We start from the raw sequence: 26290 nt of genomic DNA on the forward strand, positions 1-26290 counted from the left end.
TAATTCCTACTGTCTTTACTCTTCAAGAATGCATTTGCTCTTTGCTCTGTTGGGCTTCCACATACAACTTTGTGAATTGAAGAGGTTTTCAGTTAAGAAAAAAATAAAATAATTAAAACTCTCCAGTGAAAATTTTTTTACCCCTTCTAAAAATCTGTACTGACCAATATTCACAAGTGAAAGGTCATGGAAATGATTTCATTGTGTGTTACCTAGAAAGAAAATAAATATAAATACCTGTAGAATGTGTGCATGCTGTAGATGCTGTTGAACCTCATAAAAATAATTGAAGTTTAGGCATACACACTGAGGAAACCAGAAGGGAAAGAGACACGTGTACCCCAATGTTCATCGCAGCACTGTTTATAATAGCCAAGATGTGGAAGCAACCTAGATGTCCATCAGCAGATGAATGGATAAGAAAGCTGTGGTACATATACACAATGGAGTATTACTCAGCCATTAAAAAGAATACATTTGAATCAGTTCTAATGAGGTGGATGAAACTGGAGCCTATTATACAGAGTGAAGTAAGCCAGAAGGAAAACATAAATACAGTATACTAACGCATATATATGGAATTTAGAAAGATGGTAACAATAACCCGGTGTACGAGACAGCAAAAGAGACACTGATGTATAGAACAGTCTTATGGACTCTGTGGGAGAGGGAGAGGGTGGGAAGATGTGGGAGAATGGCAATGAAACATGTAAAATATCATGTAGGAAACGAGTTGCCAGTCCAGGTTCGATGCATGATGCTGGATGCTTGGGGCTGGTGCACTGGGACGGCCCAGAGGGATGGTATTTCGGGATGGGGAACACATGTATACCTGTGGCGGATTCATTTTGATATTTGCAAAACTAATACAATTATGTAAAGTTTAAAATAAAATAAAATTGGAAGAATTAAAATAAATAAATAAATAAATAAATAAAAAATAAAAAGGCAAAAAAAATAAAAATAAAAATAATTGAAGTTAGATGGTTATTAGGTGAGGGGATGGTACAGAAAAATATATAAAGATGATAGTGATATTAAAACAGTCGAACTGAGGAATCGTTTCTAGGCTAAACCTCCATTCCTATGAGGATTCTCTCAGTAAGATTGAGATCTCATCATTCTTGAAAAACACTAAGACTTTGAGGATAAATGCAAACACAAGTTATGGCTAGAAGCTTCTGAAGTGAACATGTGGGAGGATTACCTCTATATGAAAATAAACATACCAACTGGAAAAAATACAGTGATGGTGGCAATTCAAATTTCTGTCACAAGAGGAAATGGACTGAGGCCTTTAGTGATATACAAATGAATATGTACTTGCATGGGATCTAATCTAAAAGAAATTGAAATATATTACAGAGCACAATGAAAAGGGGGATATTACAAATGAGTCATAACACCTGTGTAGAGAGGAAAGAAGGGAATAGAAAATTCTATGGTATGGATACCAAAAGCAAGTTCCTGACATCCAAATGTTAGAGCTGTAGAAAATATATAGATGGTGATTTCAGGGTTTGCGTTTTACTTGTGAGAACTTGCTTTTAGAAAAGAGCACAGCTGTCTGAGGCATTTTTAACTTTCTTAGCTGACTTTTCTTTCCAGTCCATTGCTGAGAACTAACTTAAGCCAATTTGGTCATTTGCAATTGTGAGGAACTATCTGGGGATGTATTTCAGGAACTTCAGTACTTGGAAGTAGATGACTCCAGTTCAGGGGATGGAGACTGATCCCCCCAAATCTCCCAGTTTAAGGTGTGCTGCAAAGAAAGAAGCCGCAGACTGAACTCTAGTGTATATAGGCTTTGTAGCACATAACTTAAAACAAGTTGTGAAGTCTTAAAATCTGCCCTATAAGCTTGTAATCCCGACTCTGTCCTTTTAGGAACCTGACTAGTCCTCTGGGAACTTTCCTTTGAGGCAGGTATAGAAATATTTCATGGTAGGATTAAGCTAAGATTCTCATTGGTATTGCATAGAAGTACAAAAACTTTCTCCTTTCTATAAGCTATTTACCACAGAACTGGTCAAACCCAAAGTCTAAGGTGTCAAGGGGAGAATTACTGGGATACTTCAAGATGTATTTTCCTATTTTGTATGTCAGTGGAGGTGCAAGTACAGCTCTTTCTGTATTTCTAAGATATCATGAACAATATCATTTCATCATTGAACAATCATATTCAGTATTCATGATGCTAACCAACCAACCACTTATGGTGATAGGAAAAGTTAGCTAAGAGCTCAGGTAGCCAACTTAATAATGCAGGCTTCCATTAGAGTATGTGAAATGCTTGTTAAGCATCCCTAGCCTGTGTAGTCTCTACTGATGTACATCAGAGGATAACCAGATAATGGCTCCTAAGGTATAAAATGAAATGAGTATTAGCATGCATGTTATAGTAGACTGAAGTATTTCATAGGTATATTTTACAGGACCAGATGGCTTCACTGGTGACTTCTACCAACTATTTCAAGAAAAATTAATATCAATCCTTCTCAGTCTCTTCCAAAAATAGAAGGAGTGGAAACTCTCATTTTATAAGGCCAGTGTTACCCTGATACCATGGCCAGATAAGGACACCACAAGAAAAGAAAATTACAGGACAATATCCTTGATACACAGATGCAAAAATTTTCAACAAAATGTTAGCAAGCTGAATTCAACAGTACATTAGAAGTATATCCTACAAAATGATCAAGTGAGATGTATTGCAGAATGCAAGGATGGTTGAACATCCACAAGTCAATCATCCTGATACACCACATTAACAAAATAAAGGCTAAGTATCATATGATCATCTCAGTAGATGGAGAAAAAGCATTTGACCAAAAACACTCTCATACTCATAGCAGCATTTATCCATGGTAGCCAATGTATGGAAACAACTGAAGTGTCCGTAAGGGGATGAACAAATCAAGAAAATGCAAGATACACACACACATATACTACACAGTCACATATGGATACACAAACACAATGGGAATACAGCATGGATGAACCTTGGGGGCATTATCTAAGTGAAATAAGCCAGACAGAGAAAGACGAACACTACACTGTAACAATAATGTGTGGAATAAAAAAAAGTAGAACTTAGAGAAACAGTAGAAAAGTGATTGGTAAGCGGTGAGAGAAATAGGGAGAGAGATTGGTAGAAGGCTATAAACTTTCAGTTACAAGATAAAGAAGGTCTGAGGACCTAGTGATTAACATGGTGACTATAGCTGATAATTGGAGAAGGAAATGGCAACCCACTCCAGTATTCTTGCCTGGAAAATTCCATGGACAGAGGAGCCTGGTGGGCTACAGTCCATGGGGTCGCAAAGAGTCAGACACGATTGAGCAACTAACACCCACACGTAGTTGATAATACTGTATTGTATAGTTGAAATTTGCTGAGCTTACATATTCTCACTAAAAAAAGTACACATATGGGGTGAAGGGTGTGTAACTGACTTAATATGGGGGAATCCTTTAACAATGTCTGTTTATAAATTGTCACATTGTACATATTAAATATCTTACAGTTTTATTTGTCAATTATATGTCAACAGAACTGAAAGGGTAAATTATAGATATTACACCCTTTTTTCTAATCATCTTTTGTCTTATTTCTTATCAGTCCTTTACTATGTTAATCTTTCATGAAATGAGAGAAATATAATAGGATCATTATAGGATGATTTCCTGTCCCCCCACAACAGAGTTCCTTGAGGCAACAACTCAAGTTTACTCGAGCATATCTGAAGTTGTGGAGACTATTTTTAAAAAGAACAAAGCAACCAACAGTTTCCAGACATTCACTTGGGCTCTCGAAAAAACCTGACATAAGACCACTGCCACGGAAGGCTGGATGGGGAGAGAATCTGTGTTAGATTTCTAGCAAAGGTGGAAATTACTGATCTGAGAATCTGGGCAGTCCTCGCACTCCTCCAGGCTGGTAGGACGGAATCCTCTCCCTTCTTAGGAAGTACTTGTGAAAAAGCATATGTCTCTGATTTTGTTCCCAGCGTCTATTTTATGGGATAAGATGTAGGTTATTAAGGATTATCTGATTTATTTAAAATTCTCTAAATTTTCTATTTCACTCTGTATGTAGATAAAAATTTAGATTCTGTGCGTGTTTCACCAACTGCAAAAGCATTAGAAATGTAAATGCTTCCTTTAGGTATTCCCACAGAAAATCTCAGATGATTAGGTTATAGCTGTGGGTGTCAGAGTCACCTGGATAGCTTGTTGCAAACAGTTTGCCAAGCCCCACCCAGAGGCCTGAGTCCTCTGATTCCCAAGTCTGGATTAGATCCAAGAATTTGCACTTCTCACCAACTCTTAACTGTGAAAACTACCAGTCTCCTGTCGCCTGCCCTCCAAGTGAAATTTAAATGGTACTGTGAGCCTCCTTATTTAAGCCACAATAAATAACATAGGGGAAAAAAATGTCTTCAACTGTAAAATTGTAGAAAAAGAAATAGTTTTTTTTTAAATCAGCATTCTATATTATCTTCCAATAAATAAGGCATATCTAGTGATATTTACTCAAAGTATTTTTTCCTGAGGCTAACCAGACCTGATTCAGATGCTTTGTTTTCTAACACACTTTTTTTCTTTTCTTTTTTTATTTTCTAACACACTTTTAAGACCTGATAGTATGCCAGTAATAAATGTAGAAATATAGCAAGTGTAGAAGTGATGGAAATATTTAGTAACTCAAATGAGCTTCCCCCTCCTCTGTCTTTGTTAAAATTACATATAAATGAAGTTTCCAAAATTGTCATGAATGAGAGGTAAGTTGGGTGTGAAAAACCAACTTGGAGGACATTAAAGAAAAATATTCTTGTTTAGGGAGTCAAGGCTGAGAGGAGAAATCTAAAATCTCAATTTTAAGTGAAAAATTCTGCATTGTAACTGAGGCTTGTTCCTGAGGACATGCAATTTTAGAGCAGTCATTAGACTTGTAATTAGACTCTTGAATATAAAAAAATAAATGATCAGCCAGCTTATGCATTGTTGGAAATCACTTAAGATCTTGGAATTCATCTCGAGTTGTTGAAGAGCCATAGTATATAAAATTAACAGAGTAAAAGCACCTATTAAATGGGAATATAAGGTTTCACGTATTATTATGGCTTTTATGACATGAAGTTTAAAATGCAATGCGGGAAAAATCATATTTCATGAAAAATGGTTTTGTCAGATGCCTGATCTCAAAGTGTGAGAGATTTCATTAAGAGAACTACAGAGCTTTGTGTATGTCATCAAGTGCAAGCTGTGCCTAGAAAACAGAAATCCAAGTCTCGTCCTCAGATGTTATCCCAGTTGGCACCAGTGCCCCCAGTGCCCTCAAGTCCACAGTGACCTGGGAGAGAAGGCAGAGCACAAAAGGGAGCTTCGTAAGCACCTCCTTTGTGCCAGTACACACACAGAGCGCCACATCTGATGATCCCAGGAGGGATTTCAGACCCGCCCGCCTCCTGACAACCTGCTTGCCTCACTGAGCTCCGGGGACACGTGTCTCAGCCGGAACTCAGGTACTCTTGATAGCAGCAGCCCTGAGTCACTAAAGAGAAGGTGGAAACTTCCCGATTTAAATGAACTCTTAAGTCATTGAATACTTAAATAGAACTTTGCAAACTTATAAATTTCTCATTGGGATCACGTATAAACCGATCTTTTTACTCTTTTAAGAATGTTAAGTATGAACTCAAATGAATGTATTTTATTTTAAATGGGAACAAAGTATTCAATATGATAAAATGTTGTTTTCTTAAAAGTATCTTATACACAGTTTTAAGGAGCCTGCTGAATTACATAATAGGAGCCAGAAGATGAAAGTCTTGGTATTATCACAGAGATTTGATTTTTAATTTTTTATTTTTTACTGTCATAATGTGACTTGTGTAATAGAAAAGAATGAATTTCTCACTATATATGATGATCATCAAAAATGTTCAGAAGGAGAGGGACTGGTTTTAAGGAAAGCACACAGCAGTACTTCTGTATGTCCGATGGGGTCCTGTGTACTTTGATTAGCAGGGAGGTTAATGTTGCTTTCCACTCTGTGGTGCTTTAGGCTGCTTTAATGTCACGGTTGGCTGCGCTCCTTTCTTTCATTGTCCAGGGTCTCAGTGTAATTCTTTGCTCACTCATCACCCTCCTGGTTCTGCCCTGCCCCCGTGTCTCCACAGATCATTTTGTGTTTCTCTCCGGTTGGTCACACGCTGAGAAGTAGAGCTCGGAAGTTCCCAGCCCTGGTTAACTGCACGGCTGTTGACTGGTTCCATGCTTGGCCCCAGGAGGCTCTGGTCACAGTCAGCAGGAGGTTCATTGAGGAAACCAAGGGAACTGAGGTATGCTGTGTCAGCCTCCAATCTCTCTCTCTCTCAAAACACTCATGTACTCGCGCACTCTGACCCAAATCCTCAGTAAATAATTTCCAAAATACACCTTGTAGCAGAAAATTGTCCTTGTTTAAGATGATAATATCATCCTTGTGAGTTTACATTCTATGGAATATAGTGACTGGTCTTTTAGTGTTCAGTCGAGATGTGTACACACACACACAGCATGCGATCAAGTTCTTACTCATCCAGGGACTCACCAAAGGTCAGGATCATCACTTGCTTGAGTCATAACTGGATATGACTTGAGTCATAACTGGGGCTTACTGTATATAAATCCTTTAAATCCACAACTAGAAACCTAAACAAAAAAGTAGCCACTCATAGCTATGCAATGCTTGATCTTAACAAAGTAAGGCGCTTTTATGATTTTTCTCATTTATGGTATTGCTAGGTAAAAAATCAGCCCCCGTGGATTTAGTAATCATTAAGTCGTATAATGTATCTGCTTCTTTGTTTTATGGGTCCATGTATATCATTTGCTCATGATGAAATTTCCACCTCCTATTGCATTTTCAAATGGTCACATGAAACAAAACAAACAAAACTTCATTCAGATTCAAAGAGAAAAAGAAATGCGGATATGAGGGAATCATTAGACCTCCTAGAAATTAAGCTGTGTGTGAAGCGAGCATCTTTCTGATTAGGTAGTTTGGAAGGATGGTGATTGTGAACATTTCCTAGGGAGTTTTGTCTTCCAATTCCATGGAGGGTTGAGGAGAAAGGATGCCTAGAATAAGTCAGACAGGAAAAGGGCTTCTCAGAGCCACAAACAAGACTAGGGATACATAAGGAGTGAGGTCCGTTACCGGTTGAAACCATGAGCAGGCAGCCTGCTGTGGCCTCCCTTACTCCCAGAGGTCTAAGAGCTGTTTTTCCAAAGCCATCCTTTCACATTTTGTTCATAGTACATCTTCTGGTGCCAGATGGTTAGAAATCTGGGCATTTTTACTTATTTAATGAATTGTTTGTAATACAGCTAGCTTTACTGCATATTTATATTTATATACATAATATATAAAGCTTTATCTTATATGTTTTTTTCCCCTAAAGTTTATTAACTATTTAGTGCCAGATTGCCAAGGAAGAACTGTCATGCAACATATTAAAGACATATATGACAGAGTTTAAGATATCCAAATACCTTCTCTCAGTTTCTTGTCTTCACACACACACACTTAAAACATTTCTATAAATAAATGAAAAACCTGGACTCTTCTATTTCACTGTTTTTTTTTCCATAGCCAGAAATTTCTTTCTCTTGCCTGTCTCTATATTCACCCCTAACATTGAACTTACCCAGACCTTTAAAACACCAACAGGATTTGGGGGGTAAAGAGAGAGTAATATTACTGTGTCGTTCTGCTGTTTTAAGTGATAGTCACTGTTTTCCACTGGCCAGGAAGCACCGCAAAGCCCCTCTTACATTGAGGGAAATATATGTCAATTTGTTCTCATGAACAGAGTAGTAGTGTGCCATCACAGGATCGATTGATTTCTGTCTGAAATGCTGTTCTCCCCATGATGTGTCTTCTGAAGAGTCAAAGGAACCCCGCTTAATGGAGACTAACACTTGCGTTCAATCTATCAGAAGTCTTTTATACTTTAAAATCCAGAAGACCATCCTTAAATATGATCACAAAGAATGGTCACAGCTACTAACACAAATGTCTTCAGCTAATGCTAGGTCCACCGCATCCCTGGAATTACATAGGTCACTATTTTGTCTTCTGATAATTACAAGAGGGTTCAGAACACTAAATTACTAGAGGGAGAGAGCCAGCGTGTATCCTTTAGTAAGCAAAAATCTGTTTTATCCAGTTCGTTTGACCAGGCTGGCTTGGTAAGGAAGAGTAAAGGAACAGTGTGCTTGGCTTCTTAATGTTCATTTCCCAAACAGGAGGAAACGAGGTTTAACCGAGTGTCTGGACAGTGCGTTAAGGCTCTTGCCTTTGCTGCTCTGATGCAGGTTTTCTCCTGCCCATGAGGGAGACAGCTCTTCCTGAAGGAGCTTGAATACGCCAGTGACCATTGACATCTGCTGGTTGTGGCAGGACTTGCATTGCTTTAAGTCCAGAGGGCTCCTGGCAGGTGCTCAGCTCTATTTGGTGGTATCACGATGCCTCCTATAGGATGCTGAGTGCCAAATAAGAATTCAAAAAGCACTTTCCCATTTCTGTGGCGCCGAATTATGCCTGGAAACAAATTAGCCAGACGATTTCATCCCAGTGCTGCGTGCCTATTTAACTTTCCCACCTTCCTAATTTGCTGCTCAGGAGCAATAATTATAATTCAGAGTGCAACGTGTCCATGTTCTAAAAATGTGTGGGGCCTTTTCAGTAGAGGTCAGAAACAGCTTTTACATTTTTTAAATGAATACTAATTTGATCAATTTCTTAGTTTTAATTTTGATCATTAAGAAGGAGAGTTATCAGCATAATTTAGGCACTTCTTAATTATTGACCTCATTTGCTGACTGTAAGGTACTTACACAAAGGTGACCCTCCCCTGCTTTAGCCACAGAGAAAGGAGTCATTCAAGGCAAGTGGTTTTGTGTGCGTTGACATGTAATTTTCAGTCAGTACACACTCAGAACCCAGGGGTGTGGGCTGATTGCTTCTCAGTAAGTGTTTGTGCTACTTTCCTGTTACCTGGCATTGAACTCAAGTGACAGCTGACAGAATGACCACATAGCTTGACACTTGAGTATCACCAGCTATTTAGCTGATGACTTTGTGTCCATAAACACACCTCACAGGACCCTTGGAAACGGAGACGGGAAGACACAGTGTATGGAGGGAGGGGCGACCCTCTGGCTGTGCCTGGGAATCAGTTTGAAAATGATAATTGGGAGCAGGGCTTATTGAGAAGTCTATGGGTCCCAGTTAGGAAAATTCAGGGGAAAAGGCAAGAGAAACAGGTGTTAAAAGATAAGTGATGCTTTTGGTTTTTCAAGTCAAGATGAATAATTGACACACTTTAAAGCAAGGCTTGATGAAAAGAGAGATTATTGAATGGAAATGAGAAGGTGAGCTCTCTGAGGGGTGAAGTTTGCTCTGAAAGGAGTAGAAAAGAGGATCTCAGCAAGATGGAGATCATCCTTTTCAGGCATGTCCTCCAGCTGGCAAGTGAAAATGCTCTGTCCTTTTGCTGAGATACTGCAAAATAGTTACACAAGCTGAGTATCATCAGCATTGTCAAGAAAATGACTTTATTCCACATTCTGGCATCCCTTCCATGTAAAACTTGTTGAAGATTTGGCAACATCAGAATGGCATATTTTCCTGCCATCTCCCAAACTGGTCTGGGAAAATGTCCACTCAAGGAGGAAAATACTATGTTCCTTTTGTTGTCGTTCAGTGGCTCAGTCGTGTCCGACTCTTTGCGATGGACTGCAGCACACCAGGCTTAACTGTCCTTCACCATTTCCCGGAGCTTGCTCAAACTCATGTCCATTGACTCAGTGATGCCATACAACCTCTGTCTCCCCCTTCTTCTCCTGCCTTCAATCTTTCCCAGCATCAGGGTCTTTTCCAACGAGTTGGCTCTTTGCATCAGGTGGCCAAAGTATCAGAGCTTCAGCATCAGTCCTTCCAATGAATATTCAGAGTTGATTTCCTTTAAGATGGACTAGTTTGATTTCCTTGCAGTCTATGGGACTCTCAAGAGTCTTCTCCAACACCACAGTTCAAAAGCATCAATTCTTCAGTGATCAGCTTTCTTAATAGTCCTACTCTCACATCCATACATGACTACTGGAAAAACCATAGCTTTGACTAGGTAGACCTCTGTTGGTAGAGTAATGTCTCTGCTTTTTAATATGATGTCTAGGTTTGTCATAGCTTTGCTTCCAAGGAGAAATTGTCTTTTAATTTCATGGCTGCAGTCACCATCCACAGTGATTTTGGAACCCGAGAAAATAAAGTCTCTCACTGTTTCCATTGTTTCCCCATCTATTTGCCATGAAGTGATGTGACCAGATGCCATGATCTTAGCTATTTTAATGCAAAGTTTTAAGCCAGCTTTTTCACTCTCCTCTTTTACTTTCATCAAGAGGCTCTTTAGTTCCTCTTCACTTTCTGCCATAAGGGTGGTGTCATATGCATATCTGAGGTTATTGATATTTCTCCCAGCAATCTTGACTCCAACTTGTGCTTCATCCAGCCCAGCGTTTCTCATGATGTTCTCTGAATATAAGTTAAATAAGCAGGGTGACAATATACAGCCTTGATGTACTCCTTTCCCAATGGATCCAGACTGTTGTTCCATGTCCAGTTCTAACTGTTGCTTCCTGACCTGCAACAGATTTCTCAGGAGGCAGGTCAGGTGGTCCGGTATTCCAATCTCTTGAAGAATTTTCCACAGTTTATTGTGATCCACATAGTCAAAGATGTTAGCATAGTCAGTGAAGCAGAAGTAGATGTTTCTCTGGAATTCTCTTGCATTTTCTTGATCCAACAGATGTTGGCAATTTGGTCTCTGGTTCCTCTACATTTTCTAAATCCAGCTTGTACATCTGGAAGTTCTTGGTTCACGTACTGTTGAAGCCTAGCTTGGAGGATTTTGAGCATGAACTTGCTAGCATGTGAAATGAGCATAATTGTACGGCAGTTTGAACATTCTTTGGCATTGCCCTTCTTTGGGATTAGAATGAAAACTGACCTTTTCCAGGTCTGTGGCCACTGCTGAGTTTTCCAAATTTATTGGCATATTGAGTGAGTCAAGATGGCTGAGTAGAAAGATGTGCACTCATCTTCTGTGAAAACACCAAAATTGCAACTAGCTGCTGAACAACCATCAACAGGAGAATGCTGGATCCCACCAAAAAAGATACCCCATGTCCGAGGGCAAAGGAGAAGCCCCAACAAGATGATAGGAGGGGTGAGGGGCATAATCTCTTTAAAATCAAACCTCATACCAGCCAGAGATGCTTGAAGTGCAGAAATAAAACCTTTTGCACACCAAGACCCAAGGAAAGAAGTAGTGATCTCCACAAGAGACTGAGCCAGATCTGTCTTTGAGTGTCTCCTATGGAGGCAAGACTCAGCACTGTCCCATTCAGGGACAAGAGCTCTGGCTGCAGCAGTCCTGGGAGGCACAGCATGCTGGCATGAGTCTTTTGGAGGAGGTCACCATTACCCTACCATAGTTTGACCTTAGGCCAAACTATAGGGTGAGAACATAGCCCCACCCATCAGCAGAAAATAGGATTAAAGATTTACTGTACATGGCCTTGTCTACCAGAGCAAGACCCAGTTCTCCCTACAGCCAGTCTCTCCCATCAGGAAGCTTCCACAAATTTCTTATACTCATCCATCAGAGGGGAGACAGAATGAAAAACGCAACCACAGGACACTAACCAAATTGATCACGTGGATCACAGCCTTGTCCAACTCAATGAAACTGTGAGCCATGCCGCGTAGGGACACCCAAGACAGACGGGTCACGGTGGAGAGTTCTGATAAAACATGGTCCACTGGAGAAGGGAATGGCAAACCTCTTCTGTATTCTTGCCTTGAGAACCCCATGAACAGCATGAAAAAACAATAAGGACACTGAAAGAGAGAGGAACTCCCCAGGTTGGAAGGTGCCCAATGTGCTGCTGGAGCTCAGTGGAGAAATAACTCCAGAAGGAATGAAAAGCCTAAGCCAAAGTGGAAACAACGCCCGTTGTTGTGTGGATGTGTCTGGTGGTGAAAGGAAAGTCCAGTGCTGGAAAGAACTATATTCCATAGGCACCTCAGTGTTAGGTCCCTGAATCAAGGTACACTGGACGTGGTCAAACAGGAGATGGCAACAATGAACATCGACATTTTAGCAATCAGTGAACGAAAACGGACTGGAATGGGTGGATTTAACCCAGATGACCATTATATCTACTACTGTGAGCAAGAATCCCTTAGAAGAAATGGAATAGCCCTCATAGTCAACAAGAGAGTCCGAAATGCAGTGTTTGGGTACAATCTCAAAAATAACAGAATGATCTCAGTTTGTTTCCAAGGCAAACCATTCAATATCATAGTAATTCAAGTCTGTTCCCAACAACTAATGCCAAAGAAGCTGAAGTTGAACAGATCTATGAAGATCTACAAGATCTTCTAGAACTAACACCAAAAAAAAAAGACATCCTTTTCATCATAGGGGACTGGAATGCAAAAGGAGGAAGTCGAGAGATTCCTGAAGTAACAGACAAGTTTAGCCTTGGAGTACAAAATGAAGCAGGGCAAAGGCTAACAGAGTTTTGCCAAGAGAACACACTGGTCATAGCAAACACCCTCTTCCAACAACACAAGGGACGCCTCTACACTTGAACATCACCAGATGTCAATAGCGAGATAAGATTGATTATATTCTTTGTACATGAAGATGGAGAAGTTCTATACAATCAGCAAAAACAAGACCAGGAGCTAACTGTGGCTCAGATCATGAACTCCTTATTGCCAAATTCAGACTTAAATTGAAGAAAGTAGGAAAAACCACTAGCCCATTCAGGTATGAACTAAATCAAATCCCTTACGACTGTACAGTATAAGTGACAAATAGCTTCAAAGAATTAGATCTGATAGAGTGCCTGAAGAGCTGTGGAGACAGGTTCATAACATTGTTCAGGAGGCAGTGATCAAGACCATCCCCAAGAAAAAGAAATGGAAAAAGGCAAAATGGTCACCTGAGGAGGCCTTACAAATAGCTGAGAGAAAGATAGACCCAAAAGGCAAAGGAGAAAGGGAAAGATACACCCATTTTAATGCAGAGTTCCAAAGAATACCAAGGAGAGATAAGAAAGCCTCCTTGAGTGAACATTGCAAATAAATAGAGGAAAACAGTAGAATGGGAAAGACTAGAGATCTCTTTAAGAAAATTAGAGCTACCAAGGGAACATTTCATGCAAAGATAGGCACAATAAAGGACAGAAACAGTATGGACCTAACCAAAGAATAAGATATTAAGAAGAGGTGGCAAGAATACACAGAACTATACAAAAAAAAGATCTTAATGATGCAGATAATCACGATGGTGTGATCACTCACCTAGAACCAGACATCCTGGAGTGTGAAGTCAAATGGGCCTTAGGAAGGATCGGTACGAACAAAGCTAGTGGAGCTGATGGAATTCCAGCTGGGCTATTTCAAATCCTAAAAGACGAAAGTTACTCTACTGCTGTATTTCAAAGACTGACTTTGTGACTGGTTTCTAGCTTCCTTTTAAAATGTTAGACCAAGCATAAAGCGTAGTAAATACTATTTTGCTAGTGAGAGGTACATTAGTAGCATTTCTGTTCATAATTTTTAGCACAGTTCTTCCTTTGAAATAAAGTGAGGATTATTCAGTTGATAACCCTGTGCAAGAAAAATTCTGTGAATTTGTGAAAAATATCCTTTTTCTGAGGAATATTGGTATCATTTTAAAAGATCAAGACAAAAGCAAATGTAACCAAATTCTTACTGAATCTGCCTAAATCTCATACCAGCTTAAGCCTGTGTTCAAACAGATGAGAAAAGGCCCAGGTGGTGGTTAATATACTCCCCATTCTTCAGCCCCCTTCCTCCTTTGCACACGTGCACTAATATACTGCCGACCATACATTTCTTGCTCTGTGCATGTTAATTAAGTTTACAGTAGAATTGCAAAAAGCAATAGAATGCTGCTTTCCAGGGTTTTTGCAAACTTAGAATGAAAACTTAGGAATCCCCTCTACCTGGAAAGGAGGGTCCGATTTTCACAGCTGCCCAGGAACTTGCACTTGCTATTAAGTTGAAAGTTTAGCTGAATCACACAGGAACATCAGTCCCTCCTAGCTATCGTTTTGTGACTTTGCTCTTCACTGGTCTCGCCAGAACCATCTCCTCCCTTGACTTCTTTCTCTGAGAGATGTTTAGCTGGCTTGGCTTCCGTCTTACCTCCTCACACCCTCAGACCTCAATTGCTTCTTTGTTTTAATATTCTGTCAGTGAACTATGGAAGGCTACCTCCAAGGATCAAAAGCTCATCTGGAAGATTACTAGCTTGTGCTGGGCTTCAACTTGCCTTTAACCCAGGCTTGGTCTCTAAACTTAAGACAAAAATGAAAACACGTGCTAACAGTGGAATGGACTATTCCACAAATGTTTGCCTTTTCCAAAGGAGGGCTTGAAAGGAAGAGAAGCAGCATAGTCAAAAGGAGTGAGGAATGTCTAGCTTTTGATTTTGTGGCAGGAGGAATAACTTGCCCAGTTTGACAGAAGTGAAACTCTCACCAGGTCTCAGGATTCAAACCCCACGTCCCTGACTGCCTCCACAGTATTTTCCTGAGAGTCCATTAGCACCACGAGGAGATCAGCAGAGGAGCTCAAAGATTTTTGTGCCACTTTGTGCATTATTCAATTTTTGTTATTTAATAAACCAGCCTTGCAACCACAGTTTCTAATAGATTGACCAGCTCCCAAAAGAACTAAAAAGTACAAATAATAGCTGTGGAATTACTGAAAATCAATAATTTCACAATTATTAAAAATAAGTTAAATATGTCCAGTTTTTATATATTAATTATACTTCAGTAAAGCTGTGAAAAATTAATATAGAAATATTTTCTGAGGAAAACTATGATAGATATATGACATTATATGTTACAAAATTATCCCAAGTTAAACTTGAAAGGAAAACTTTTTTCCTTTCATCTGCCCTCGTTGGCCCCTCCTAGCTCTTTTGCTGCTACTGCTACTGCTAAGTGGCTTCAGTCGTGTCCAATTCTGTGCGACCCCATAGACGACAGCCCACCAGGCTCCCCCGTCCTGGGATTCTCCAGGCAAGAACACTGGAGTGGGTTGCCATTTCCTTCTCCAATGCATGAGAGTGAAAAGTGAAAGTGAAGTCGTTCAGTCGTGTCCGACTCTTCGAGACCCCATGGACTGCAGCCCACCAGGTTCCTCCATCCATGGGATTTTCCAGGCAAGAGTACGGGAATGGGGTGCCATTGCCTTTTCCCCTAGCTCTGTTACTTGAATGCAATTACTTCTGGAACTGAATTTTAAAGTACTGAATGTAAATAGTCGTCTTTGCTAGTCTTGAGAAGGTGTCAAATCTTACGCAGCACTTACAGGGTTTGATTTCATTCTGGCTTCCAGGTATTGGTTTTCATTCCAATTTTGCAGTCATTTTCAACAGCAGTGATGTGCTGGACATTTGCGGTAAGAGTCAGGTGGCTGGGGTACTTGGTATGGCAGTGATTCCCACTGCCTGAGAACCAGGACACCAAGTAGAAGAGATCTGTGTTTCTGTGTTTACAGAGAGCCAACCAAGAGAGTAGAATTTAAACACTTTTTATTAACGTGAGGAAAAAACAGTTTCTTCTTTGCATTTGACTCTGCATTGGATCCAGCATTGTTTTCCAAAGCATCTTAGTGGGGAAACCCTGCATTTATAATCACTGGATACTGGCACTTTGCTTCTTTTTATTTTTGCCTTCACTGTGATTGGCTGCAAGATGACTGCAAATGAGATCAACCAGTTTTCATTAAGGGGCCATATGTAGCAGGAATGATGTTCTTCGCTCCATCCTGTAAAAGTGAAAAATACAGCATAGCATCACCATTGCTGTAGCTGTACCAGGAGCCCTCTCCTCCCAGCTCCCCCTGCCCCCCAAAAGAAAATTAGAGATAAATGAATGGCAGAATAAATAATTTATGCTAATGAAATTACTGCAATTAGTAGTTCTACAATGACCCTTTTAAAAGCCACAGCTGTTAATGTCAGGAAGTGCTGTCACTACTGACCTTATCATAAGAGAAAGTGACAAATTGAGAATGCAGGGAAGACCAGTCATCAAAGAGGTCTGTTCTGGAACGATTAGAGTTTTCTGAAAAACAGTGTGAATTACAACCAGCTGCTCCCTGGCTCTGCAAGTCTCCCATGCTGTGCCATTTTGTTAAGCCCGATAACAATAGTTATTTTGCCCCATTGAGACAAGTTGTCTCGGGCCTCTTCCAGCTCTACCGGAAACCACTTCTTCCATCTCGGATTTACAAATGAAACTGTTGTTAAAGAGACCTGTTCAGGGCAGCCTAGGAGCCTCCTCATAAGGATCATGGTTGGGTAGAGGCCAGGTTTTTTTTTTTTTTTTCTTTGCTGCAAGGAGGTTGCACTTGGCTGGGGACATATTTATCTATTTTAGAAAGATACATGCTGGCTTTGAGCTTTGTTAAAACAAGACAGGACATGAGTGAATTTCTGCCCATATTTATATTGCAGTCAGATTCTTTAAAAAATGATCCCCGCAGGGATGTGAGTTGTATGGCATTACTTCCTTAAAAATTTATTTTCCGAATTCACTGGTGATACACGTATGTCTCAGATCAAGTGGAAACAAAGAATATTCAGAATTTGTATCCTTCTATATTTAATTTTTGCTTTAAAAACATTTTAGTAACTAGCACAGTGGATTTTTCATATGCAGAACAATCCAGTCTGTACATATTTTAAACCCATTCAGGCGTTTTCCGTGAGGTTGGAAAGTGGAGTGTTTGGACTTTGCTCTGGAGGCGTTCTTCTCCAGCAAGAATCGGCCTGTCTCTCCTCGCACCCCTGGCTGTGATATTAATGGCACAGCTTTGAAACGTTTAACTGCACCACCAGCCACTTGTGCGCAATTTCCCCAAAGATGTCTGAGTGTTATTGACAACACTTTGGTAAATTATGTGTGACTTTCCTAAGAGTTGGTGTAGCTCATTTAATTCATATTAATTGATTTTTAGGCTTCCCTTGATTAATTGAACCTGGTTCATCTTGTACAGAATGCAATAAATAATCATTAAAATGAGGGAGATGTGACTCCACAAATTAAAAAGTTAACTACTTCAGAAGTCGTAGAGGACAAAACGGAAAGAATGTCTAGTGGGGAGTTCTCCAGGGACTCTTCAAAGGAGAGTCGCTCCTTTTTCGTTTGTTTTGTTTTCCGAATGAGAATGGGTATGTTGTTCTCCCACAAGCAGTGACTTTTATGCCTTACCCTGTAGGTTTTTTTGCAACATAAATTCTTCTAAAACGGTGTATTTCTCAGCTTAAGCTGTTTTTTTGTTTGTTTGTTTTTTCCCAGTGACTCCAGAGTTGTTGGTTTTCTCTGGCTAAAGCTTAGCTTAAAAATGACACCAAAAATACTTCCCTGAGTACAGTGTCTCAGCTTCTTTATTTTCTATTTCACACACTTGATAAAAATCAAGTAGTAAAAAGCAGCGCTTGTGTTGCATCTTGGCTTTTGGGTTTGGTATGTGGAGCACAGGTAAATCCTTTGCCCTGCTTGGCAAGAAGAGGTGACTGCACTGAATACTTTCTTGTCCTCTCTCTAAACCTGTGGATATCTCTGAAAGACTTAAGTTTTCCTAGATCTACTGTAAGTTGTGCTGGCTTTTAGAAAATAAATACTGTATAATTTTGCTGATTTTTCTTCTTTTTTTTAAGTTGGCATTTTTGTTTTCACTTGAGAGAATTTCATACGAATTGCAATGTGTACGTTTTCAGCCCCAGGATAAAGACTCTATTAGCCTTTTCATGGCCCACGTTCACACTAGTGTACATGAAATGAGTACCAGGTATTACCAGAATGAGAGAAGACACAACTATACGACCCCAAAGAGTTTTCTGGAACAGATATCACTGTTTAAGAACCTGTTGAAAAAGAAACAAGAAGCGGTGTCCCAGAAGAAAGAGCACTTGGTGAATGGTGTCCAGAAGCTGAGAACCACAGCCTCTCAGGTATGACCAGGGTATGTTGTTACTCAGTGATACCTGTGCTCTTAACATTGAAAAATGTTTACTTTTGAAGCAGCTTTTTAACCCACTTGTGTAAGATACCTGGTCCTAAAATCTATAGATAACGATACAGAGAACACACAGTTCCCGTTCTCCTAAGCCTGGAAAGGTATTGGCCACTTATGCTGTCACAGCTGGTTGGCTGGCCTGGCTCTGTGCTGGGCGGTGTCATGATGGTGAATGGAATGGGCACAGCTGGTTTCCTCTCATCTCCCAGTGCTCTGGGCTTGTTGTCACATTGGTCTCAGATTCTCTACCCCGAGTGAAGGCGTCATTTCTTGGCTGGTGCTATGATAAGGGTTGCTGTGACTGGGATCCCTAAGTACAGCTGTTTCCTGCTTGATCTGCTCCTTTTAGCCACCATTTCTCTTAGATGATAGTATCCAGCTTCATCCCCAGCCACACGTCCTCCACTGCCTTGAAGGGCAGCACCTCTAATCTCCCTTAGTCAATCTGAAGAGACTTAGCACAGGGTGTTAGTTGTGGGTCTGTACACATATCATCTGATTTCATGGTGAAAAACCCAATATTTAAAGTAGGTGTTGCTAATGTGAATTTATACATGAGGCTCAAAGAATTGAAGGCCACAGAGCCCATGAATTCAGAGTTTGAGCCCAGATCTATATAAAGCCCATGGCTCCAAGCTGCCTCTGTTCAGTTCAGTCACTCAGTCATGTCCAACTCTGCAACCCCATGGACTGCAGCACGCCTGGCCTCCCTGTCCATCACCACCTCCCGGAGCCTCACTGTAACTGGTTAAAAATTAGAATGTGAGAAGACAAAGACTTTGGTGATGGGCCAGCCAGGCCCTAGAGCTAGAAGGGGGGAAAAATATACTTCTCACTGGTGCTCACCTCAAAGCAAGAAACTCCAGTGACCTTTACAGAGTATTTTCATTAGATTGCATGCCCATATGCTTTTCAAGAGATTGGGCCAGTTTTCTCCCCAAGGATGCTGGTGGACAGTCCGTGCCTAGGCTGGAGATAAGGTAGAACCTGGTTGGGGGAGCGTATGTTGGCGCCTTTCACCCTGAAGGACTCTCGGGCCATGTCCTTCAAACATTCTAAAGGTCAGGCACCCATTGCTTCTTTGCCCCTTCGTTTCATGCACCAAGGTATGGCTCTTCAGTGACAGATGGTGATCGTTTCTGAACAGTGAGTAGACGGACCATGATTGGGAAAGAGAAACCAGAGTGAGGAGGTTCCCAGGACAGTTTCCAAGACTGAGTGACGCAGAGTGTGTGTGTATGTGTGTGCACTCAGTCGTGTCCGACTTTTGTGATGCCGTGGACATTAGCCTGCCAGGCTCCTTTGTCCAGGGGGTTCTCCAGGCGAGAATCCCCAGATCTTCCCGACCCAGGGATTGAACATGCGCCTCCTGCCTTAGTAGTCAGGTTCTGTACCCCCAAGCCACCTGGGATGCCCAGTGCAAATAATAGTTGCCAGAAAACTCCCAAAGAACGCATCTTTATTTGTGCATCTTTCTGTCCCTTTAAAGAATGTCTGTCTTTGGTCTCCCTTTTTATATACATTTTATCTTACCTTTTTTTGCCTTCTTTCTCTTTCATTTGTCTTCCCTCTCTCCTCCTGTCTTCCCTGGTGGCTCAGGCATTAAAGCGTCTGTCTACAATGCAGGAGACCTGGGTTCTATCCCTAGGTTGGGAAGATCCCCTGGAGAAGGAAATGGCACCCCACTCCAGTACTCTTGCCTGGAAAATCCCATGCACGGAGGAGCCTGGTAGGCTACAGTCCATGGGGTCACTAGGAGTCAGACAGGACTGGGCGACTTCACTTTCACTTTTCTCCTTCTGTCTAATTCCACCTCACTTGAATCAAGACCCTTTTCCCTAGTAAAGCCTTTGCTAGGAGACCTGTGAAGCTAAACGTGAAGGAGATCTGGGTCCCAGAGCATTTAATGTCCCATTGAATGTTGAGGAGCCTGTTGAGTTTGCCCCAGGAAATGTAACAGTATTGGCTAAGCTGAACTGCAGTACCAGGCGGGGCTGACGCTGCTCTCAGAGAGTTTATTTCCCTAGTAACAGAGATAAAAGCATGGGAAGTAGCCGCCTGGTTCTTCTCAGTGATGGCAGCATCTCATTCATAGAGAAAAAGAAAAGGAAAGAATCTGTGGTTTCCTAACAGTCGCCTCAGTTGTGTGCTTATAATTTGGGGGTTGAGGAGAAGAAGAAAGAAAGGGACGAGTGATTCATGGTGACTGCCAAGTTCATGACTGTTTGGAGCCCCCTTATTCCCCTTCAGCTAGAAACAACAGAAAGTCTGAGAAGGAGATACACAGGTCTTAATGGAAGGACTATTAAAGATTCCTTTCCTTCAGGTGTTTGTGCATGTCATGCTCTTAATATCAGAAGAGTGGTTTGAATATTTAATAGCACCTTAGTTAGTGTTGGAGAAGGCAACTCACCCCACTCCAGTACTGTTGCCCGGAAAATCCCATGGATGGAGGAGCCTGGTAGGCTGCAGTCCATGGAGTCACACAGACGAGGACACGACTGAAGCGACTCAGTAATAGTAATAGTAGTAGAAGTAGTAGTTAGTGTTAGTCGCTTAGTCGTGTCTGACTCTTTGCGACCCCATGGACTGTAGCCTGCCAAGCTTCTCTGTCCATGGAATTCTGCAGGCAAGAATACTGGAGTGGGTTGCCATTCCCTTCTCCAGGGGATCTTCCCAACTCAGGGATCGAACCCAGGTCTCCCACATTGCAGGCAGATTCTATACACCTTAAAGAGTTTTTAAAATCAGTTGATTATGGAGAGGAAGCATAGTGTCCTCTGTGAATAGCTGGAAAGCCAGATAGTGTAAGATCAGGTTGTGTGCAGGGAGAGAGGTCTTCATGTGGCAGCAGCCCACAGAGCCAGATAGCCATGCCGTCTGACGTACATCCAACCCTTACCGCTCTTAATGCATTGCAGTAAAGCCCTAAGCCCCTTGATGGCCATGTATGCCCTCTGCAGATTTAGTATAGGTCATAATGAAGAGCTCTGGTCACTTCTCTTCATCAGTAAGACCTTGCCTCCAGGGTTTGAGTGGCTTTGGACATTTCAGACCTAACAGCTTCCTTACAGACTGAAATCAGTGCTTAAAATGATTTTCCTTTAATCTCTCGGATGATGCTTTTGATTATGGCCTGCCACGTGACCAGTTTCACTTGGCTGAAAAGGAGAAAGAAGCAAGCATCACTGTGTGGCACGAGCCTGAGTTCACAGAGAGGCTAAAACATCAGTCTTAGCTTAAACTCTAATAGCACAGGTAGCGGTCATAGTACCAGCCATACCTCCAAGGCAGAGTGTAAATAGCCTGTGTTGAAGCAGAGGTTGTAAGGGCCCTTACATATAGCAGTGGAATGGTGCTCACATGATGAAACCCCTGAAGTGTTTTCAGCAATGGAATCAAAATAAATGGCTGTGATTGTTCTTTTTTATGATTTAAAAAAAAAAGTAATATTTATACCCCGCAGGACCAGAAAAGCAGGGTGCTTGTGTGACTTGTGCTCAGGTGGGGATGGCTGGGGGTGCTTCCTTGACTGTACAGACTGAGTTGAGAAGATAAATGTTTAGTTGGTACTGACATAAATTAATGACATTTTCCACAAAACCATGGAAAACTTACTCTGTTGATTCCTGTGTTTTCTTAAAAAAAATGGGGCTGCATTTTTGCACATGGAATTAAAGTCAAATCAGGATAGAAACAGATGGAAGTTAGAAATTGTTAGGCATCCCTGAATTCACTTAAAATAATAAGCTATATCTGATATTTGCTGTTGTTGACAGAGTCATGACTTTTCCTTTAGGTGGGAGAGCTGAAAGCCAGACTTGCCTCTCAAGAAGCTGAGTTACAACTGAGAAATCAGGATGCTGAAGCTCTGATCGCAAAGATGGGGCTTCAGACAGAGAAACTGAGCCGGGAAAAGGCCATCGCCGACGCCGAGGAGCGAAAGGTCAGGCTAATTCCACCCTTTGGAGTGCAGAGCTATATTTAGCACAAAATAAACCTTTGTAGGTGAACAATTTTGAACAACTTCCCCTCCAGGGAGCGTAAAATCTAAAGAATTATGATAGTTACACATGTAACAGCATTTCACACCATGATTACCACTTGACCTTTCTTTACATTATGAATTTTCCCACCCTTTTAGCTCTTTTAATGACACAAAAGAACAATAAATACTGAGCTCATTCAAGCATATAATGGATGTGGATTTTGAACATCAGGCCTATTTGTAATACAGTAAAGGTCATGAAGTCACCGCAGAGGTTTCTAAAGGTTTTCAGTTTTTAGGCAAATTGAACAACTCAATTGTTAACAAAGCCCATTCCGTCACTCTGCAAGATGGTTTTCAAATTTTGCATTTTAATAATACAACTTGAGGTTATTATTATATCCCAAGCTAAATTTGTCCTTTTCGAGTCCGTGGAGTCCCTGGCATTCTGTATTATGTTTTATTGTTGGAAACAGTTACTTTTAAGATTATATAGATTGGCTTTCTTTGTACTTAGGTTTCCAGTAATTCTGAAATAAATATAACTTATTTTGTCATCTTCTCTTACTGAAACTTCAGCAGCAAGTAGAAGGTATTTCATTTTTGTATATCTCACTTCCCAAGAGAAACAGAATGATTACTAAATGTTTAGTAAATAGCAAACAGAATAATTAGCAATTAGTAAAAAGCAAACAGAATGATTAGTAAATATCTTTAAAAAACTGAATGAATGTATATGTGCAAGTTCTATTTTAAACAAAAGATTATAATCAAGGCTTTCTGACTCTTTGTGACCCCATGGACTATATAGACCATGGACTTCTCCAGGCCAGAACACTGGAGTGGGTGGCCTTTCCCTTCTCCAGGTTATCGACTCAATCCATGTATCGAACCCATGTCTCCCATATTGTAGGCTGATTCTTTACCAGCTGAGCCACCAGGGAACCCCAAGAAAACTGGAGTGGGTAGCCTATCCCTTCTCCAGTAAATCTTCCTGACCCAGGAATCAAATCAGGATCTCCTGCTTTGCAGAAGGATTCTTTACCAGCTGAGCTACCAGGGAAGGCCTATAATCAAGGCTTGCTGCTGCTGCTGCTGCTGCTGCTGCATCGCTTCAGTCATGTCCGACTCTGTGCAACCCCATAGACGGCAGCCCACTAGGCTCCTCTGTCCCTGGGCTTAGTTAATACAAAATATAAATTATGAATACTCATAGAGCCAGTGATTCTGTCACCATTATGCTATTATTCTGCATTAATCATAGCAGAAAATATTTGAGTTTTTCCAGTGATGTTACCATTCATTCGTAGACAGATGAACTGTTTTCCTTCTGTTCTAATGTGCATTCAGCATATCTGCCTTTAACTTGCGCACTAAAGACTTGAAAAGTGTATAGAATTTTTTAAAAAAAACTTATTTTTGAAGTTAAAGATAAGGCATGTTTGGCTTGGCCAATAAGCATATAATTCCTAATTCTGGTAATAAATATTTCCATTGAGTTTCAGATAAGTGGAGGATATCTTTAAAGGTATATGTTTATATACGTTTAAAGTAACTGGGTATCACACATGGTGTGATGATCATAAGCTAATTTCACCCAGGGGTATTTTTCAGGCACTAACAAATATGTGATGTTCCAGTAGGTACTACTTCATAACTCATGCCTCCCTCCAGGAGATTTTGCAGACCCAGGTATCAAACCCGCCTCCCTTATGTCTCCTGCATTGGTGGGCATGTTCTTTACCACTAGTACCACCTGGGAAGCCAAAATCCACTTTTACAGATCTTAAATTATAACAAGTACCGTGGAGGTCTTTTTACATTTTTGCACGTGAATTTCTAAGGCAAAATTTTCTTCACAACGAGGGGTAAATGTTTTAGCAAATTAGAACTCATCTGACAGGTTGTTTCATGAAGTTCTTCAGACATGGAAAAGATACATGCTATTTTTAAATATCTGATCCATACCAAAAGTAAGAATACTTCAAAATATTTTCATTTTATTCATGAGGCTCAATTTAATTAAAAATAAATTTAAATAAATTAAAAATGTCACAAATGCCATTAATATTAAAAAAAATAACAAATATTGTCTGAGCACCAATGTGTTTTTTTTTTTTTTGGCCTGGAACTTTTCTAGGCTCTTAAAGATATATAATAGGCAGGGTTCCTGCATGTTGCTTACGTTGTAATGGGAAAGATAGGAGATGAGTGACAGTGTTGATAGACAAGATATTTTATGCTAATGAGAAGGGCTATGATGAAAGTCAAATAGATGCAATAGTGGAAAAAACTATTTTAAGTTGGTTATGGAAGAAAGGTCTATTTGTAATTAAATTATGTAGAGTCAGGTATTAATCAAATATATGCCGTGAGCTCACATTGGTTATATGCACAGCAACATACTAGATTCTATGTGGTTCTTATAAAGGGGTGTATATGAACTCTTTGATTCCATGAAATTGAAGTCTCAAGGTTTAATACATAAGAAGTACTTTAAAAGTAACAAAAGCACATTGCAAGATTTAATATGGCTAAACAAATATTGGAGTTGGAAGACCGTCTTCCTGAACATCTTGACAATCCATATAGAGAAGCCAGTTGAAATTGTTGCTTCAAATGTGTAAGATCATCAAGGATTATTCAGATCACAGGTGTTGCTAGCAGTGACTTCAAATAACAGAAGTACCATTAAGCTTGTGAAAATCAGATCTTCTGTCTTTGATGTATCAGCTCCAGGTTCTAAGAATCCTCTGATCCCTTTGAAATTGCCTTCTTTGTTGAGTGTAAGCCTCATGAGTGAGAATGCCTTCCATATTGCAGAGCTCGTATAATCTCTTGGAAAGATAAACGTCCTCCCTGATTTTGAATGGTCTTCAGGTTTTTAATGTTTCTTTTCTAAAGATGGATGGGATTGAATTTTGGAGGACCATCAGAAATTTCTTATAGCCTAAATGTAAGGGAGTTAACTGGAGCTGCCATAACAAAATATCACAGACTAGGAGGCTTAAACAATGTTGTTCAGTTGCTCAGTCATGTCAGACTCTTTGCAACCCCATGATATGCAGCACGCCAGGCTTCCCTGTCTTTCACCATCACCATCTCCCAGAGCTTGCTCAAACTCATGTCTGTTGAGTCAGTGATGCCATCCAAGCATATTGTCCTCTGTCATCCCCTTCTCCTCCTGCCTTCAGTCTTTCCCAGCATCAGGGTCTTTTCTAATGATTCCGCTCTTTTCATCAGGTGGCCACAGGTGAAGTGTTGAAGCTTCAGCTTCAGCATCAGTCCTTCCAATGAATACTCAGGGTTGATTTCCTTTAGGATTGGCTGGTTTGATCTCCTTGCAGTCCAAGGGGCTCTCAAGAATCTTCTCCAACTCCAACGTTCAAAAGCATCAATTCTTCAATACTCAGCCTTCTTTATGGTCCAACTCTCACGTCTGTACATGGCTACTGGAAAAACCATAGCTTTGACTAGATGGACCTTTGTTGGCAAAGTAATGTCTCTGCTTTTTAATACACTGTCTAGGTTTGTCATAGTTTTTCTTTCGAGGAGCAAGTGTCTTTTAATTCTATGGCTGCAGTCACTGTACACAGTGATTTTGGAGCCCAAGAAAATAAAGTCTGTCACTGTTTCCATTGTTTCCCCATCTGTTCGCCATGAGGTGACGGCACTGGATCCCATGATCTTAGTTTTCTGAGTGTTGAGTTTTAAGCCAACTTTTTCATTCTCCTCTTTCACCTTCTCTGGAGGCTCTCTAGTTCCTCTTCACTTTCTGCCATAAAGGTGGTGTCATCAGCATATCTGAGGTTATTGATATTCCTCCCAGCAGTCTTGATTCCAGCTTGTGCTTCATCTAGCCCAGCATTTTGCATGACGTACTCTGCCTGTAGGTTAAATAAGCAGGGTGACAATATACAGCCTTGACATACTCCTTTTCCAATTGTGAACCAGTCCATTTTTCCATGTCCTTTTCTACCTATTGCTTAGAACTGGCTTAAACAGTAGAGATTTATTTTCTCAGAGTTCTGGAGTCTGGTAGTCCCAGGTCAAGCTGTTGGCGGCTTTGGTTTCTCCCGAGGCCTCTCTCCACTGGGTCTGCAGACGGCCACCTT

The 26290-nt window shown here is 40.6% G+C and overlaps 1 protein-coding gene and 1 long non-coding RNA gene across 4 annotated transcripts in view; one reads left to right on the forward strand and one right to left on the reverse strand.

Moving 5' to 3' along the window:
• Window positions 1–26290, forward strand: part of DNAH11 (dynein axonemal heavy chain 11) — a 364495-nt gene that overhangs the window by 209397 nt on the left and 128808 nt on the right. For all 3 annotated transcript variants that reach the window (XM_061413683.1, XM_061413682.1, XM_061413681.1), the window contains exons 55-57: window positions 6186–6347; window positions 17889–18122; window positions 21987–22133. In XM_061413683.1, the coding sequence (XP_061269667.1) occupies window positions 6186–6347; window positions 17889–18122; window positions 21987–22133 (543 nt within the window). The remainder of the gene's footprint in view (window positions 1–6185; window positions 6348–17888; window positions 18123–21986; window positions 22134–26290) is intronic.
• LOC133245933 (uncharacterized) lies at window positions 15679–16385 on the reverse strand. The gene is made up of 2 exons (XR_009735820.1): window positions 16148–16385; window positions 15679–15931 (listed from the first exon to the last, which is right to left on the reverse strand). It is a non-coding gene; the product is annotated as an uncharacterized LOC133245933 (long non-coding RNA).

This window comes from Bos javanicus, chromosome 4 (assembly GCF_032452875.1).
Source record: "Bos javanicus breed banteng chromosome 4, ARS-OSU_banteng_1.0, whole genome shotgun sequence".
In the NCBI taxonomy this organism is placed as follows: Eukaryota; Metazoa; Chordata; class Mammalia; order Artiodactyla; family Bovidae; genus Bos; species Bos javanicus.